This window comes from Bombina bombina, chromosome 6 (assembly GCF_027579735.1).
Source record: "Bombina bombina isolate aBomBom1 chromosome 6, aBomBom1.pri, whole genome shotgun sequence".
NCBI classification, from domain to species: domain Eukaryota; kingdom Metazoa; phylum Chordata; class Amphibia; order Anura; family Bombinatoridae; genus Bombina; species Bombina bombina.
Window position 1 is genome coordinate 1,118,286,282 of NC_069504.1, and position 19,490 is coordinate 1,118,305,771.

The 19,490-nt window shown below is 40.0% G+C and overlaps 1 protein-coding gene across 15 annotated transcripts in view; it reads left to right on the top strand.

Moving 5' to 3' along the window:
- Positions 1-19,490, top strand: part of PPFIBP1 (PPFIA binding protein 1) — a 650,864-nt gene that overhangs the window by 595,382 nt on the left and 35,992 nt on the right. For all 15 annotated transcript variants that reach the window (XM_053719064.1, XM_053719065.1, XM_053719067.1 and 12 more), the window contains 4 exons: positions 7,403-7,528; positions 12,735-12,923; positions 13,423-13,602; positions 15,845-15,910. In XM_053719064.1, the coding sequence (XP_053575039.1) occupies positions 7,403-7,528; positions 12,735-12,923; positions 13,423-13,602; positions 15,845-15,910 (561 nt within the window). The remainder of the gene's footprint in view (positions 1-7,402; positions 7,529-12,734; positions 12,924-13,422; positions 13,603-15,844; positions 15,911-19,490) is intronic.

Sequence of the window (19,490 nt, forward strand, 5' to 3'; positions counted from 1 at the left end):
GGCTGATGTAACTTCTAAGTCCAAATTACTTAGTATACCTTTCAAGGGGCAAACTTTATTTGGGCCCGGTTTGAAAGAAATTATTGCTGACATTACAGGAGGTAAGGGCCACGCTCTACCTCAAGACAAAGCCAAAGCTAAGGCTAGACAGTCTAATTTTCGTCCCTTTCGGAATTTCAAAGCAGGAGCAGCGCCAACTTCCACTGCACCAAAACAGGGAGGAGCTGTTGCTCGTTACAGACAAGGCTGGAAGCCTAATCAGTCCTGGAACAAGGGCAAGCAGGCCAGTAAACCTGCTGCTGTCCCAAAGACAGCATGAACCGAGGGCCCCCGATCCGGGACCGGATCTAGTGGGGGGCAGACTCTCTCTCTTCGCCCAGGCTTGGGCAAGAGATGTCCAGGATCCCTGGGCGCTAGAGATCATATCTCAGGGATACCTTCTAGACTTCAAATCCTCTCCCCCAAGAGGGAGATTTCATCTGTCAAGGTTGTCAACAAACCAAATAAAGAAAGACGCGTTTCTACGCTGTGTACAAGATCTATTATTAATGGGAGTGATCCATCCGGTTCCGCGGTCGGAACAAGGACAAGGGTTTTACTCAAACCTGTTTGTGGTTCCCAAAAAAGAGGGAACTTTCAGGCCAATCTTGGATTTAAAGATCCTAAACAAATTCCTAAGAGTTCCATCGTTCAAAATGGAAACTATTCGGACAATCTTACCCATGATCCAAGAGGGTCAGTACATGACCACAGTGGATTTAAAGGATGCTTACCTTCACATACCGATTCACAAAGATCATTACCGGTATCTAAGGTTTGCCTTCTTAAACAGGCATTACCAGTTTGTAGCCCTTCCATTCGGATTGGCTACGGCTCCAAGAATCTTTACAAAGGTTCTGGGTGCCCTTCTGGCGGTACTAAGACCGCGAGGAATTTCGGTAGCTCCGTACCTAGACGACATTCTGATACAAGCTTCAAGCTTTCAAACTGCCAAGTCTCATACAGAGTTAGTTCTGGCATTTCTAAGGTCGCATGGATGGAAAGTGAACGAAAAGAAGAGTTCTCTCTTTCCTCTCACAAGAGTTCCATTCTTGGGGACTCTTATAGATTCTGTAGAAATGAAGATTTATCTGACAGAAGACAGATTAACAAAGCTTCTAAATGCATGCCGTGTCCTTCATTCCATTCAACTCCCGTCAGTAGCTCAATGCATGGAGGTGATCGGCTTAATGGTAGCAGCAATGGACATAGTTCCCTTTGCACGCCTACACCTCAGACCGCTGCAATTGTGCATGCTGAGTCAGTGGAATGGGGATTACTCAGATTTGTCCCCCACTCTGAATCTGGATCAAGAGACCAGAAACTCTCTTCTATGGTGGCTTTCTCGGCCACATCTGTCCAGGGGGATGCCGTTCAGCAGGCCGGATTGGACAATTGTAACAACAGACGCCAGCCTCCTAGGTTGGGGCGCTGTCTGGAATTCTCTGAAGGCTCAGGGACAATGGAGTCAGGAGGAAAGTCTCCTGCCAATAAACATTCTGGAATTGAGAGCAGTTCTCAATGCCCTTCTAGCTTGGCCCCAGTTAAAGACTCGGGGGTTCATCAGGTTTCAGTCGGACAACATCACGACTGTAGCTTACATCAACCATCAAGGAGGGACAAGAAGCTCCCTAGCAATGATAGAAGTATCAAAGATAATTCGCTGGGCAGAGTCTCACTCTTGCCATCTGTCAGCAATCCACATCCCGGGAGTGGAGAACTGGGAGGCGGATTTCTTGAGTCGCCAGACTCTTCATCCGGGGGAGTGGGAACTTCATCCGGAGGTCTTTGCCCAAATACTTCAACGTTGGGGCAAACCAGAGATAGATCTCATGGCGTCTCGCCAGAACGCCAAACTTCCTCGCTACGGATCCAGATCCAGGGATCCGGGAGCGGTTCTGATAGATGCTTTGACAGCACCTTGGAACTTCAGGATGGCTTATGTGTTTCCACCCTTCCCGCTGCTTCCTCGATTGATTGCCAAAATCAAACAGGAGAAAGCATCAGTGATTCTAATAGCGCCTGCATGGCCGCGCAGGACTTGGTATGCAGATCTAGTGGACATGTCATCCTGTCCGCCTTGGTCTCTACCTCTAAGACAGGACCTTCTGATTCAGGGTCCATTCAAACATCAAAGTCTAACTTCTCTGAAGCTGACTGCTTGGAAATTGAACGCTTGATTTTATCAAAACGTGGTTTTTCTGAGTCGGTTATTGATACCCTGATACAGGCTAGGAAGCCTGTTACCAGAAAGATTTACCATAAAATATGGCGTAAATACCTATACTGGTGTGAATCCAAAGATTACTCCTGGAGTAAGGTTAGGATTCCAAGGATATTGTCTTTTCTACAAGAAGGTTTAGAAAAGGGTTTATCGGCTAGCTCATTAAAGGGACAGATTTCAGCTCTGTCCATCTTGTTTCACAGGCGTCTGTCAGAAAATTCAGACATCCAAGCCTTTTGTCAGGCTTTAACTAGGATCAAGCCTGTGTTTAAAACTGTTGCTCCGCCATGGAGTTTAAACTTAGTTCTTAACGTTTTGCAGGGTGTTCCGTTTGAACCCCTTCATTCCATTGATATAAAATTGTTATCTTGGAAAGTTCTATTTTTAATGGCTATTTCCTCGGCTCGAAGAGTCTCTGAGTTATCAGCCCTACATTGTGATTCTCCTTATCTGATCTTTCACTCAGACAAGGTAGTTCTGCGTACTAAACCTGGGTTCTTACCTAAGGTAGTCACTAACAGGAATATCAATCAAGAGATTGTTGTTCCATCCTTGTGTCCAAATCCTTCTTCAAAGAAGGAACGTCTTCTACACAATCTGGATGTAGTTCGTGCCCTCAAGTTCTACTTGCAGGCAACTAAAGATTTTCGCCAAACTTCTTCCCTGTTTGTCGTTTATTCTGGACAGAGGAGAGGTCAAAAAGCTTCTGCTACCTCTCTCTCTTTTTGGCTTCGTAGCTTAATACGTTTAGCCTATGAGACTGCTGGACAGCAGCCTCCTGAAAGAATTACAGCTCATTCCACTAGAGCTGTGGCTTCCACTTGGGCCTTTAAGAATGAGGCCTCTGTTGAACAGATTTGCAAGGCTGCAACTTGGTCTTCGCTTCATACTTTTTCCAAATTTTACAAATTTGACACTTTTGCTTCTTCGGAGGCTATTTTTGGGAGAAAGGTTCTTCAGGCAGTGGTTCCTTCTGTATAATGAGCCTGCCTATCCCTCCCGTCATCCGTGTACTTTTGCTTTGGTATTGGTATCCCAGAAGTAATGATGACCCGTGGACTGATCACACATAACAGAAGAAAACATAATTTATGCTTACCTGATAAATTCCTTTCTTCTGTTGTGTGATCAGTCCACGGCCCGCCCTGTTTTTAAGGCAGGTGCATATTTTTTAAATTATAATTCAGTCACCACTACACCCTTGGTTTCTCCTTTCTCGTTGGTCTTTGGTCGAATGACTGGAGGTGACGTAGAGGGGAGGAGCTATATAGCAACTCTGCTGGGTGAATCCTCTTGCACTTCCTGTAGGGGAGCAGATAATATCCCAGAAGTAATGATGACCCGTGGACTGATCACACAACAGAAGAAAGGAATTTATCAGGTAAGCATAAATTATGTTTTTCGTCCCTTTCCCAGAAACGGACCAGCCTCAAATTCTACACCCTCTAAGCAAGAGGGTAATAGTTCTCAAACCAAACCAGCCTGGAGACCGATGCAAGGCTGGAACAAGGGTAAGCAGGCCAAGAAACCTGCCACTGCTACTAAAACAGCATGAAGTGTTGGCCCCGATCCGGGACCGGATCTGATGGGGGGCAGACTCTCTCTCTTTGCTCAGGCTTGGGCAAGAGATGTTCAGGATCCTTGGGCGCTAGAAATAGTTTCTCAAGGTTATCTCCTGGAATTCAAGGAACTACCCCCAAGGGGAAGGTTCCACAGGTCTCAATTGTCTTCAAACCAAATAAAAAGACAGGCATTCTTACATTGTGTAGAAGACCTGTTAAGAATGGGAGTGATTCATCCTGTTCCATTAGGAGAACAAGGGATGGGGTTTTACTCCAACCTGTTCATAGTTCCCAAAAAAGAGGGAACATTCAGACCAATTTTAGATCTCAAGATTCTAAACAAATTTCTCAGGGTTCCATCGTTCAAAATGGAAACCATTCGAACAATTCTTCCTACCATCCAGGAAGGTCAATTCATGACCACGGTGGATTTAAAGGATGCGTATCTACATATTCCTATCCACAAGGAACATCATCGGTTCCTAAGGTTCGCCTTTCTGGACAAGCATTACCAGTTTGTGGCACTTCCATTCGGATTAGCCACTGCTCCAAGGATTTTCACAAAGGTACTAGGGTCCCTTCTAGCGGTGCTAAGACCAAGGGGCATTGCAGTAGTACCTTACTTGGACGACATACTGATTCAAGCGTCGTCTCTGTCAAAAGCAAAGGCTCATACGGACATTGTCCTAGCCTTTCTCAGATCTCACGGGTGGAAAGTGAACGTAGAAAAAAGTTATCTATCCCCGTCAACAAGAGTTCCCTTTTTGGGAACAATAATAGATTCCTTAGAAATGAAGATTTTTCTGACAGAGGCCAGAAAATCAAAACTTCTAAGCTCTTGTCAAGTACTTCATTCTGTTCTTCCTTCCATAGCGCAGTGCATGGAAGTAATAGGTTTGATGGTTGCAGCAATGGACATAGTTCCTTTTGCGCGAATTCATCTAAGACCATTACAACTGTGCATGCTCAGACAGTGGAATGGGGATTATACAGACTTGTCTCCGACGATCCAAGTAGATCAGAGAACCAGAGATTCACACCGTTGGTGGCTGACCCTGGACAACCTGTCGCAGGGAATGAGCTTCCGCAGACCAGAGTGGGTCATTGTCACGACCGACGCCAGTCTGGTGGGCTGGGGCGCGGTCTGGGAACCCCTGAAAGCTCAGGGTCTATGGTCTCGGGAAGAATCTCTTCTCCCGATAAACATTCTGGAACTGAGAGCGATATTCAATGCTCTCAAAGCTTGGCCTCAACTAGCAAAGGCCAAATTCATAAGGTTTCAATCAGACAACATGACGACTGTTTCATATATCAACCATCAGGGGGGAACAAGGAGTTCCCTGGCGATGGAAGAAGTGACCAAAATTATTCAATGGGCGGAGAATCACTCCTGCCACTTGTCTGCAATCCACATCCCAGGAGTGGAAAATTGGGAAGCGGATTTTCTGAGTCGTCAGACTTTCCATCCGGGGGAGTGGGAACTCCATCCGGAAATCTTTGCCCAAATAACTCATTTGTGGGGCATTCCAGACATGGATCTGATGGCGTCTCGTCAGAACTTCAAGGTTCCTTGCTACGGATCCAGATCCAGGGATCCCAAGGCGACTCTAGTAGATGCACTAGTAGCACCTTGGACCTTCAACCTAGCTTATGTATTCCCACCGTTTCCTCTCATCCCCAGGCTGGTAGCCAGGATCAATCAGGAGAGGGCTTCGGTGATCTTGATAGCTCCTGCGTGGCCACGCAAAACTTGGTATGCAGACCTGGTGAATATGTCATCGGCTCCACCATGGAAGCTACCTTTGAGACAGGACCTTCTTGTTCAAGGTCCATTCGAACATCCGAATCTGGCTTCACTCCAACTGACTGCTTGGAGATTGAACGCTTGATTTTATCAAAGCGTGGGTTTTCAGATTCTGTCATTGATACTCTTATTCAGGCTAGAAAGCCTGTAACTAGGAAAATTTACCATAAAATATGGAAAAAATATATCTGTTGGTGTGAATCTAAAGGATTCCCATGGAACAAGATAAAAATTCCTAAGATTCTATCCTTTCTACAAGAGGGTTTGGAGAAAGGATTATCTGCAAGTTCTTTGAAGGGACAGATTTCTGCTTTATCTGTTTTACTTCACAAAAAGCTGGCGGCTGTCCCAGATGTTCAAGCTTTTGTTCAGGCTCTGGTTAGAATCAAGCCTGTTTTCAAACCTTTGACTCCTCCTTGGAGTCTCAATTTAGTTCTTTCAGTTCTTCAAGGGGTTCCGTTTGAACCCTTACATTCCGTAGATATTAAGTTACTATCTTGGAAAGTTTTGTTTTTGGTTGCAATTTCTTCTGCTAGAAGAGTTTCAGAGTTATCTGCTCTGCAGTGTTCTCCTCCTTATCTGGTGTTCCATGCAGATAAGGTGGTTTTGCGTACTAAACCTGGTTTTCTTCCGAAAGTTGTTTCTAACAAAAATATTAACCAGGAGATAGTTGTGCCTTCTTTGTGTCCGAATCCAGTTTCAAAGAAGGAGCGTTTGTTGCACAATTTGGATGTAGTTCGTGCTCTAAAATTCTATTTAGAGGCTACAAAGGATTTCAGACAAACATCTTCTTTGTTTGTTGTTTATTCTGGTAAAAGGAGAGGTCAAAAAGCAACTTCTACCTCTCTCTCTTTTTGGCTTAAAAGCATCATCCGATTGGCTTATGAGACTGCCGGACGGCAGCCTCCTGAAAGAATCACAGCTCACTCCACTAGGGCTGTGGCTTCCACATGGGCCTTCAAGAACGAGGCTTCTGTTGATCAGATATGTAAGGCAGCGACTTGGTCTTCACTGCACACTTTTACCAAATTTTACAAATTTGATACTTTTGCTTCTTCGGAGGCTATTTTTGGGAGAAAGGTTTTGCAAGCCGTGGTGCCTTCCATCTAGGTGACCTGATTTGCTCCCTCCCATCATCCGTGTCCTAAAGCTTTGGTATTGGTTCCCACAAGTAAGGATGACGCCGTGGACCGGACACACCTATGTTGGAGAAAACAGAATTTATGCTTACCTGATAAATTACTTTCTCCAACGGTGTGTCCGGTCCACGGCCCGCCCTGGTTTTTTAATCAGGTCTGTTGAATTATTTTCTCTAACTACAGTCACCACGGTATCATATGATTTCTCCTATGCATATTCCTCCTTTACGTCGGTCGAATGACTGGGGTAGGCGGAGCCTAGGAGGGATCATGTGACCAGCTTTGCTGGGCTCTTTGCCATTTCCTGTTGGGGAAGAGAATATCCCCACAAGTAAGGATGACGCCGTGGACCGGACACACCGTTGGAGAAAGTAATTTATCAGGTAAGCATAAATTCTGTTTTTACACAGAACTTACTCTGCTGAGCTGAGGAAATTGTGAAGTAAAATATCTTCCGTTTTTACATAGAGATGCTCAGGTGATATTTTCCTGTCAGCTGTTTACAGTTATACTGCATCAGTTTCAAGTGATTTAGCATATGAGTATTATGTCCCTTTAACCCTAATTGTCCTAAAATTAACATCATATCTGTCTTCCAAACAGTAACACTGTGCTTTTTCTTTTTTCTTTTCAGAATAACATCTCCCCCTCCGAAGTGGCTCAGTGGACCAATCACAGAGTGATGGAGTGGTTACGGTCTATTGATTTGGCTGAATACGCTCCCAATTTGAGAGGCAGTGGAGTGCATGGAGGGCTGATGGTAACTACATTGTTTGTCACTATCTGGCTTGGGTGTAATTCTATCCGTTTTTCATGATTTTGGTTACCAAAAGGCAGTAGCTCTATCATGTAAATGTTGTGTTGTTAACCTGAAGGCAGTGTATACACAGCTCTATGTGATCTTGGTTTTGGTATCCTGAAGGCAGTTTATACACAGCTCTATGTGATCATAGCTTTGGTATCCAGAAGGCAGTGTATACACAGCTCTATATGATCATGGTTTTGGTATCCAAAAGGCAGTGTATACACAGCTCTATGTGATCATGGTCTTGGTATCCAGAAGGCAGTGTATACACGGCTCTATGTGATCATGGTCTTGGTATCCAGAAGGCAGTGTATACACGGCTCTATGTGATCATGGTCTTGGTATCCAGAAGGCAGTGTATACACGGCTCTATGGGATCATGTTCTTGGTATCCAGAAGGCAGTGTATACACGGCTCTATGGGATCGTGGTCTTGATATCCAGAAGGCAGTGTATACACAGCTCTATGTGATCATGGTCTTTGTATCCAGAAGGCAGTGTATACACCGCTGTTCGTGATCATGATCTTGGTATCCAGAAGGCAGTGGACACAGCTCTATGTGATCATGGTTTTGGTATCCAGAAGGCAGTGTATACACATATCTATGTGATCATGTTTTTGGTATCTAGATGGCAGTATATACACAGCTCTATGTGATTGTGATGTTGGTAACCAGAAGGTAGTGTATACACATCTTTATATGATCGTGATGTTGGTAACCAGAAGGCAGTGTATATACAATTTTATGTGATGATGGTCTTAGTTGCCAGAATGCAGTGAATATGCATCTCTATGTGGCCATGGTATTGGGAACTAGTGTATATAAATCTATATATGATTATGGTTTTGGTATCCAGATTCAAGTGTATATACAGCTATATATGATTATGGCTCTAGTAACCAGAAGGAAGTGTCTATGCAGCTATATATGATCATGGTTGTGGTAACCAGAACACAGTGTATATACAGCTAGACAATGATTTTAGTTGTGGTAACCAGAAGGCAGTACTATACAGCTATATATGATCATTGTTGTGGTAAACAGAAGGCTGTCTATACAGCTATATATGATCATGGTTGTGGTAACCAGCAGGCAGTGTCTATACAGCTATATATGATCATTGTTGTGGTAAACAGAAGGCTGTCTATACAACTATATATGATCATGTTTGTGGTAACCAGAACCCAGTATCTTTACAGCTATATATGATCATTGTTGTGGTAAATAGAACGCATTGTCTATACAGCTATATATGATCATGGATGTGGTAACCAGAATGCAGTGTCTATACAGCTATATATGATCATGGTTGTGGTAACCAGAACGCAGTGTCTATACAGCTATATATGATCATGGTTGTGGTAACCAGAATGCAGTATCTATACAGCTATATATGATCATGGTTGTGGTAACCAGAATGCAGTGTCTATACAGCTATATATGATCATGGATGTGGTAACCAGAATGCAGTGTCTATACAGCTATATATGATCATGGTTGTGGTAACCAGAACGCAGTGTCTATACAACTATATATGATCATGGTTGTGGTAACCAGAACGCAGTGTCTATACAGCTATATATGATTATGGTTGTGGTAACCAGAACGCATTGTCTATACAGCTATATATGATCATGGATGTGGTAACCAGAACGCAGTGTCTATACAGCTATATCTGATAAGGATAGACTGATATATCGGAGTGGCCGATGTTTAGGGCCGATATTTGGAATTTCTGATATATCGTATCGGCCAGAAACTTACCGATATGGAGCAAATTAAAAGAAATTTAGCTCTGTGTACTTCAGGGAAACTATGTAGTTTTAAGTGACACAAATCATCACACAAATAATCTATAGCACATATAAGCTGGACATAGTATAGCATCTAATAATAAATAGCACTGATAACAGAGTCCAAGCCCAGGTGTTCCTGAGAGCTCAGTTACCAACTACCATACCCCCAATGGCTGAGAGCTCAGTTACCAACTACCATACCCCCAATGGCAGGCCTGTAGATGGACTTGCATAAACAAACATATATGATTTGTGAAATGGAAAATGTGATCTTTAAGTGTCACTTAAAGCTACATAGTTTCCTTGAAGTACACAGATCAAAAAAAAAAATCAATCTGCTTGCTATTTGCTGTCACAAATAGAACATTATTTGTTGCAGTCTGATAAATTTTACACATATGCAAAACATTTCACTAAAGCTGCTATATTTGACTATTTTTTAATTTAAATATTTTATTTTCCCCTTTCATGGGCATAGAAAAAAACATTAAAAAAATTATAGTTCAGGCACATCAATTAAATGTGTACAAAAACAGACCATGAGTAGAAAGCTATGCAGTAAAGGAGACTAGTATCAATATTCTCTAGCAGTGGATAACAATGCTGTGACCATTAGGTGGTGCTGTTACACATGTATAAAACTGCCCATAAGGTGACATAATAAAGAAAATTATAGTCCACTCCTCAGTACCAGGGAAGGTATTTGCAATCCAGTAAATATATGAGCATATTAAAAATGAAAGCAAATAAATAAATCTAGCACTGATATTCCAGCATGTCCTTTCTTTCCCTGTCAAGTGGCAGTATATTTATATATCTTTTTACTTTACATTTAACGCTTATCTGTAAAGTGTACCAAGTGAGCGTGTTTTTAGTGAAGTGGCAGCAATGTATGGAAAAAAACAGATGCCGTTTAACTGGAGAACATGCTGAAATGTTATGTTTTCTGCACTATGTTTTTCTACTTAACTTAAAGAATTTGTGAAGTGTCTAGCTTTGCAGTAGTGACTTAAATTTATTTTATATCGGTGTTCAGTTTAAAAGGGATTTTTTTAAAAGGGATTTATGCCATTTTTCTGTTTTGGGAAGCCATTTAAAAGTAAACAACTGTGAAAAATAAAGTGTTTGAAAATTAACGTATTAATGTTTAAAATTTTAATAAGCATGTTCAGTTTATATCAGATTTGTGTAGAACTTGTGTTAATTTTTCAAAATTTTAAATGTACAGATTATCGGCCCGTGTTATTGGTTATCGGCCTGAAAGGCGGTCAGTAATCGGTATCGGCCGTGAAAAACTATATCGGTCTATCCCTACTATATAATCATGGTTGTGGTAACCAGAACGCATTGTCTATACAGCTATAATATGATCATGGATGTGGTAACCAGAATGCAGTGTCTATACATGTCTATATATGATCATGGTTGTGGTAACCAGAACACATTGTCTATACAGCTATATATGTTCATGGATGAGGTAACCAGAATGCAGTGTCTATACAGCTATATATGATCATGGTTGTGGTAACCAGAATGAATTGTCTATACAGCTATATATGATCATTGATGAGGTAACCAGAACGCAGTGTCTATACATGTCTATATATGATCATGGTTGTGGTTACCAGAACACAGTGTCTATACAGCTATATATAATCATGGTTGTGATAACCAGAACGCATTGTCTATACAGCTATATATGATCATGGTTGTGGTAACCAGAACACAGTGTCTATACAGCTATATTTGATCATGGTTGTTGTAACCAGAATGCAGTGTATATACAGCTATATATGTTCATGGTTGTGGTAACCAGAATACAGTGTCAGCTATATATGATCATGGTTGTGGTCACCATAATGCAGTGTCTATACAGCTATATATTATCATGGTTGTGGTAACCATAATGCAGTGTCTATACTTGTCTATATATGATCATGGTTGTGGTAACCAGAAGGAAGTCTCTTTACAGCTATATACGATCATGGTTGTGGTAACCATAATGCAGTGTCTATACATGTCTGTCTATGTGATAGGAGAGCAGGAGACAGCTTATGCATTATTTTATAGCTATACAACATAAAACACACACTGATGAAAATGAATGCTGACTCTCGAGCAGAGCCCAGATACGCTTACTACCTGTAACGCTCATGTAATGGCTCAGGGTCTGCATGGATAAGATTGTTCTCAGATGTGAGCTTTTTAGGTGCCAAGCAATGTTGATATGAGAACATCCAATATTCTGTGAAAGCAGTAGGTGCCAGTATTGTTCACAAAATACGTTGTTTTTTTTTACTGAAAAATGAGGAGTGTTACTGTAGCCTTTAAGTCAAATACTAAAGAATCTTAAAAATATATATTGTTTCCTTAAAGGGACAGTCTACTCCAGAATTGTTATTGTTTAAAAAGATAGATAATCCCTTTATTACCCATGCCCCAGTTTTGCATAACCAACACAGTTATATTAATGCACTTTTTACCTCTGTGATTACCTTGTATCTAAGCCTCTGCAGACTGCCCCCTTATTTCAGTTCTTTTGACAGACTTGCATTTTAGCCAATCAGTGTTGACTCTCAAATAACTCCAGGAGTGAGCACAATGCTATCTATATGGCACACATGAACTAGCCCTGTCTAACTGTGAAAAACTGTCAAAATGGACTGAGATAAGAGGTGGTTTTTAACAGTTAAGAAATCAGTTTGAGCCTAGCTAAATTTAGCTTTCAGCAAAGAATACAAAGAGAGCAAAGCAAGTGTCATGTTAAAAGTAAATTGGAAAGTTGTTTAAAATTGCATGCCGTATCTGAATCATGAACGTTTAATTTTGACTAGACTGCCCCTTTAACTATCCTATATGTGTGTTTATAACCCCTCTATATAACCTATTAGAGGCCTAGTGTAAATGTCACATAGTTACAATGTTATTACTATAACTGAATCTTTTAAGGACTGCACCCCTTTAAATCAACAATTTTGTTTCCTGTACCCCACACACTTATGACTGTAGTCAGATTAAGAAATAAGAATTCTGCCTCATTTCCTAAGGTATATTTCATGTTAGGGATAAATAAAAGAATACCATAAGAACATATTGGTAACTTTTTATTGTATGCGCTATCTGAATTGTGAAAAGGACAGTCCCTTTAAGTAAAAACAAACACTTTTGTCAATATTTTTCCAGAATGACCGCGTTCTAGGATTGTAATAAAGTTTGGTTATTCAGCTGTGACTATTAAAGGTCATTTATAAGGACTGAAAAGTAATTGATCAGCAGAAAACACAAAGTGCTTTGCAGCTTCCTGTATGATGAGCCTGTTATTGTGATCACTGCTGTATTTAACATAACAATAATCCATTCCTAGGTCCTGGAGCCTCGCTTTAATGTAGAGACCATGGCACAGCTACTGAATATCCCTCCAAACAAAACCCTGCTTAGGCGGCACTTAGCGACCCATTTTAATCTTCTTATTGGTCAACAAGCTCAAGTCCAGAAGCAGGAAGCATTGGCATCACCAGAATATGTACTACTAACAGCCACCGCCAAAGTCAAGGTATTGTACACCAGATGTAGGAGATTAGTTTTGTATGTGTATGACTGGAAAAGCATCCATTTGGTTTAAGGTAAACAGAAAATGTTAATAGTCTACTTAAAGGGAAATTAAACACTTTGAGTCAGCAATATAAAATTATAAATTGTATATATAAAGAAACCTCTACAATATACTTTTATTATTTATTTTGTCCCCTTTTCCTGTAATTCCTTTCTGAAATTGTGAGCATTTCAGTTCCCGTTAGAAATGGAAGTGCAGAACACTGTTATATTCCACACAGCCATTGGCTGCACACTCTAGTGACCTATTTATAACTGACCCTAATTGGCCACAGCAGAAAAGGTAACCTAAGCTACAACATGGCAGCTCCCATTGTTTTATAGACACTAAAACTTTACACTTATTTTGTCAATATTAAAACAACTAGAGAAACTTAAATAAATCTGCCATTTACAGTATATTAACATCAAAGTACATTTGTCCTTTTTCTGGTCTCTAGCCAAAGAAACTTGTATTCAGCAATTTTGGAACCTTACGAAAAAAGAAACAGGAAGAAGGAGAAGAATACGTGTGTCCAATGGAGCTGGGACAGAATTCCGAGAACAACATCATAAAGCCACTAAGAGCAGGCTTGGACCTCAGAATGTTGGACGATGAAGATCTAGACAGATTAGAACAGGTGAGTTTATGGTGTACAGCCCAGTACGACAAGCAATGGCACCAAAAGCTACTGGGACATGACTCATTCAGTTTAGTGCCTGAGAGCAGTGTTTCCAATAATGTATGGAACCCTGGTGTTGTGTGATGAAGTTCCAAACAATAAAAGGAAATAAATGCTCCATAATGTGAGGGGATTCCACTGGTCGATGCTCCTTTTGAAAGTAAAACAGGAAGTAACCTGCGTCCAAAACCAGAATTCCAAAGTCTAATGTAGACAGATTAGTCAGCCAAATACTCAAACTGCAAATAAGCCTCCAACCCCTAATATATTAGGTTTGTATATACAAAGCATTAATAACACTTTGCTTTGAGCACTTCCTCAAGACAGGAGACAATTATAGCCTCAAGCGTATTTTCTCTTTGGAAGCATTTGCCAGGAGTGAGAACGCATACGTTGTAGTTATTCATAACTGGTACTCGTTTATGGTGTTGGGGAGAGATTGTGTGGGGTAACTATTATGGTGACATTTCAGAATCCTCACAAAGTGTTATAAAATCTACGTTCTGGATTTGCTCAGTACTCTTGAATAGAATAATGTCTTACAGCACTTTACTGTTTCAAAATAAAAACGAGTTACAGAAAATAAATAAAATAACGTCACAGTGTATGAGGAGTCTAAAATTGCAATTACAGTGGTCAAAACAGAAATGTTTTAGAAGGACATAATACTCTTAAAGGGACATAATACTCATGCTAAATCACTTGAATGTGATGCAGTGTAACTGTAAAAAGTTGACAGGAAAATATCACCTGAGAATCTTTATGTAAAAAAAAGAAGATATTTTACCTCACGACTTCCTCAGCTTACCAGAGTAAGTGTTCTGTAACAAGTTATACTTCAGCTGCTTTCCAGTTGCAGGTTTAAAAAAAAAATGAAGAAATTAACTGTAGCCATTCATCATCAGCAGTGCTGAGGTCATGAACTCTTTTACTGTGATCTCATGAGATTTCACTTAACTCTCATGAGATTTCATAGTAAACTTCTATAAACTGAATAGGAAATAACATGACTGTGCCTACACATGCCAGATGCACACTCCCTTGCAAGTCCTAGGACTAGCATCCTGATTGGCTGCTTAAAATCTTTTTTCATTGGAAATTTTGAGGTAAAATATTTTCCTTTTTTATTAGACACTCCCTGAAGTATTTTAAATACATATAATACATAGTTATCATATGGTAGTAACCCTATGCAGGGTGAATTTACAAATTTTAGCATATGATAGAATTTGGTATATTAGTAGCAGAATGCTCCAAGTAACCTTTTTAACTTTTATAAAAAATATGTATATGACTATATATCTCTGTATACAACCTACCATGGTCTCCTGATACTGTGAATAATAAGAGCAGCATTCCTTGTTGCCTACATAACATTTTTGTACCTTTAAATTTATTTTCTTAGATGGCTGCTTAGGAGTATATATGTCTGTGTGTGTGTATATATATATATATATTTATATTTATTTTTATTGCTGGTTTAAAGGAACATTGTACTCTAAAATCCCCCCCCCCCCCAAACTATTAGGCTGTGTGTTTAGATAGAGCTAACTTGAGCAGGTTTGCTTTATCTGAAGGCTCAGACAATTGATGGTTATAATGAGCAAAAACAGCTATTTTAGATACAAAAATAGACGGGAAGGAACAATTTTTATACATTTAATGCTCTGCAGTAGGTATAAGACATTAACCCCTTCAGGATGGGGGCAAGTGTTGAAGATCGGAACGAAAAATGGGAAAAGGTAATCAAGCGATTGTCTATGCCATCACATGACTTCCACACTGGGGTGGGATTTTGCTAGGGTCGTTCCCAGTCAGATCTTCCATTTCTTAGCAGGAGGGAGCAGGACACCAAAAAACTTAGGACGTTCCATGCCATCCTAAGGGTGTGAAGGGGTTAAGGGAAAACACATTTTAGAGTACAGTGTCCCTTTAAGATGCTATGAATATTAGTTATGCCATTGTGGTTTCTTGTAGATTTGCAAAACTATAAATCTCTAAAAACTGAAAAAATAAAGATATCAAAAAGTTGTTTGTTTTTTTTTAAATTAATTTTGTGAAACCTTGAATCTTTAATATCATTTTCCCATCACATCGTTCTTCACATTATTTGTGTTTGCTTCTTTTTTAAGCTACACAGAGAAATTTTCACTTTAAATTGTATCTGTGAGTTACGCGTTTGTTATATTTTCTCATTTAGATGGAGGATTCAGAAGGAACAGTGAGACAAATTGGGGCATTTTCTGAAGGCATCAACAATTTGACTGTAAGTTCTGTTTCATTTTCTGAGATAATAAGTAAACTTCAGCTCCATATGTTTATAGCACAGCACTTCCTCAGACAAGTGCAGTATAGGTAAAATACACGTTCTAAATGGCTTCAGTGACATTATCATTTATAAAATAACATTTGATGTTTAATACTTTATCGATGGCCACATAAAGTGAATAATTGTATGCGCCTATTTAATTAATGTACATAATCATCATAGAAATACAGAAACAAAGATTTTGATTGCAGATAAGAACCATAGGCCCAACAAGTCTGCCCACATTCCCTATAAAGTGTAAGCTTAATTGTTATAAAGTGTAAGCTTAATTCTTATAAAGTGAGTGTAAGCTTGTTATATAGTGTAAGCTTAATTCTTATAAAGTGTAAGCTTAATTCTTATAAAGTGAGTGTAAGCGTGTTATATAGTGTAAGCTTAATTCTTATAAAGTGTAAGCTTAATTCTTATAAAGTGAGTGTAAGCTTGTTATATAGTGTAAGCTTAATTCTTATAAAGTGAGTGTGAGCTTGTTATATAGTGTAAACTTAACCCTTTGAGTGCTAAGCAGGATTTAAATGTTTTCTGTTTTTTACTATTTAAAAACAAAATTTTACTCCCCCCCCCCCCCCCCCCCAGACGTTTACTGTTGGAAAGGTTGGGCGATTACCTTTCCAACGGTGGGTCTTGGGGGTCTGTAGCTGCGTAGATGCCTGAGATACAGGCTTCTAAGCAGCATGCCCCCTTTCCCTATACTTTGTATTGTAAATTTTAAATAAAGTTGCATGGTGACGTCATTGTGCGTGATGTCACCGCACGTAACGGAAATCCCCGATGATGCCTGTCGCTATACAGGCCCGATCGCCAGGGTGGGAGTCAATGGGAGCCACCCAGATTGCTCAAAAGGTGGTTGAGTGCTAGTGACGGCTCTGAGCTGTCGTTGGCACTCAAGGGGACAGTCAAGTCCAAAATCAACTTTCATGATTCAAATAGGGCAACTTTCCAATTTACTTTTATCACCAATTTTGCTTTGTTCTCTTGGTATTCTTAGTTGAAAGCTAAACCTAGGAGGTTCATATGGTAATTTCTTAGACCTTGAAGGCCGCCTCTAATCTGAAAGAATTTTGACAGTTTTTCACCACTAGAGGGCGTTAGTTCATGTGTTTCATATAGATAACATTGAGCTCACGCATGTGAAGTGACCCAGGAGGAAGCACTGATTGGCTAAAATACAAGTCTGTCAAAAGAACTGAAATAAGGGGTCAGTTTGCAGAGGCTTAGATAGATAATCACAGAGGTAAAAAGTGTATTATTATAACCGTGTTAGTTATGCAAAACTGGGGAATGGGTAATAAAGATTATCTATCTTTTTAAACAACAAAAATTCTGGTGTTGACTGTCCCTTTAATTGCTATAAAGTGTAAGCTTAATTGTTATAAAGTGTAAGCTTAATTGTTTTGTAGGATAGCATTATGCTTTTCCCAGTCAGAATCCTTGTCATAGCCTGTGACCAATACCTCTCAATAATGGACTAAATTGTACAAAATTATTTAGTAGTTTTCTTGAAAATACAATATTTGACTTATAAGACACTAAAATGTATGTTTAATTTATTTTACAAAGATATGACGAGTCCACGGATTTCATCCTTACTTGTGGGATATTAACCTCCTGCTAACAGGAAGTGGCAAAGAGCACCACAGCAGAGCTGTATATATAGCCCCTCCCCTTCCCCTCCACCCCCAGTCATTCTCTTTGCCTGTGTTATACTAGGAAGACATGGTAAAGTGAGGTGTTAGTTTTAGTTTCTTCAATCAAGAAGTTTTTTATTTTAAATGGTACCGGTGCGTACTATTTTCCTCAGGGGGATATGGAAGAAGATTTCTACCCTGAGGTTTGATGATCTTAGCATTTGTAACTAAGATCCACGCTGGTTCCCACAAGACTTCTGAAGGTAACCATGAGACATCTTCAGTGTGGAGACCGGTTTCATGCTACAATCAGCATTAAGGTATGTGCAGACTTTTTTTCTGAGGAGACTTGGTGTATCAGAACTGGCTGGCATTATTTCCCTGTATGGGAATGGAGTAAGCAGTAAAACCTATTTTAATAAGAGGGGTGTTACTGGAGTCCCTATTTTATATTTATCATTAGTTGATATTTGGGCATTATGTGACATGGGAGACAATATAAAAAAACAATGTTTTATGTTTTTTATTTTTGGCACTTAAAACGTATTGGTTTTATGCTTAAGGGTTATATTGTGTGTGTATTTTTACTTAAGTGCAAAACTGCATTTCCATGTGGTGTTGTTTGGGCCTACTCCAACTTTTGACCTTAAGGGGCGGAGCCTATTTTGGCGCAATTTCTTCAGGCTTAGCAGCAGCAAACAGTGACTCTGTGGCTCCTGGACTGTGTAGCTGGTCTGAAGGGTTGGAAACTTGATTCAAAGTACCCTGGGGGCAGGTAGGCGCCACAGCAGAGCTGTGGCGAGGTGCAGAGTGTATTTTTATCTATCTTTTGACTACATGTTGATATAAGTACTTCTAAAGCCTTATTTCTGCCCTTGCTTCTGGGTGCAGTAATTTTTGGATTAACCAACGATATTAAGTTAAATTTGGGAATAATTTAACGTTTTTTGTGCATTTTGGAAAAAATTGTTCACTTTTTCTTTTCTTAAAGGCACAGTACACGTTTTTTCTAATGTTTATTTTATGCTATAAATAAGTGTTTAAACGACTTTTGTGCTATTACTATTCTGTTCAACATGTCTGACATTGAGGTTTCTCATTGTTCTATGTGTTTAGAAGCTATTGTGCAACCCCCTCTAACATTGTGTAACTTTTGTACTGAAAGGGCTTTACAATGTAAAAAGCATATTTTAAATAAAGTAAGTGTGCCTAGGGATGATTCTCAGTCTGAAGAGAATCGGGATATGCCATCCAATTCTCCCCAAGTGTCACAACCTTTTATGCCCACACAAGCGACGCCTAGTACTTCTAGTGCGTCTAATTCCTTTACTCTGCAGGGGATGGCTGCAGTTATGTCAATTACCCTTACAGGGGTATTGTCTAAGTTACCAGTGTTGCAGGGTAAACGCAGTAGGTCAAGTATTAATGTAAATACTGAATCCTCTGATAATTTATTAGCTATTTCCGATGTTCCCTCACAGTGCTCTGAGTTGGGGATCAGGGAATTACTGTCTGAGGGTGAAATTTCTGATTCAGGGAATGTTTTGCCTCAGACACATTCGGATGCTATGTCATTTAAATTTAAGCTTGAACACCTGCGCCTGTTGCTTAGGGGGGTTTTAGCAACTCTGGATGATTGTGGTCCTATTGTGATTCCTCCAGAGAAATTGTGTAAAATGGATAAATATTTGGAAGATCCTACTTACACTGATGTTTTTCCGGTTCCTAAGAGAATTTCGGAAATTATTAGTAAGGAATGGGATAGACCAAGTATACCGTTTTCTCCCTCTCCTAATTTTAAGAAAATGTTTCCTATATCAGATACCATTCGGGACTCATGGCAAACAGTCCCTAAGGTAGAGGGAGCTATATCTTCCCAAGCTAAGCGT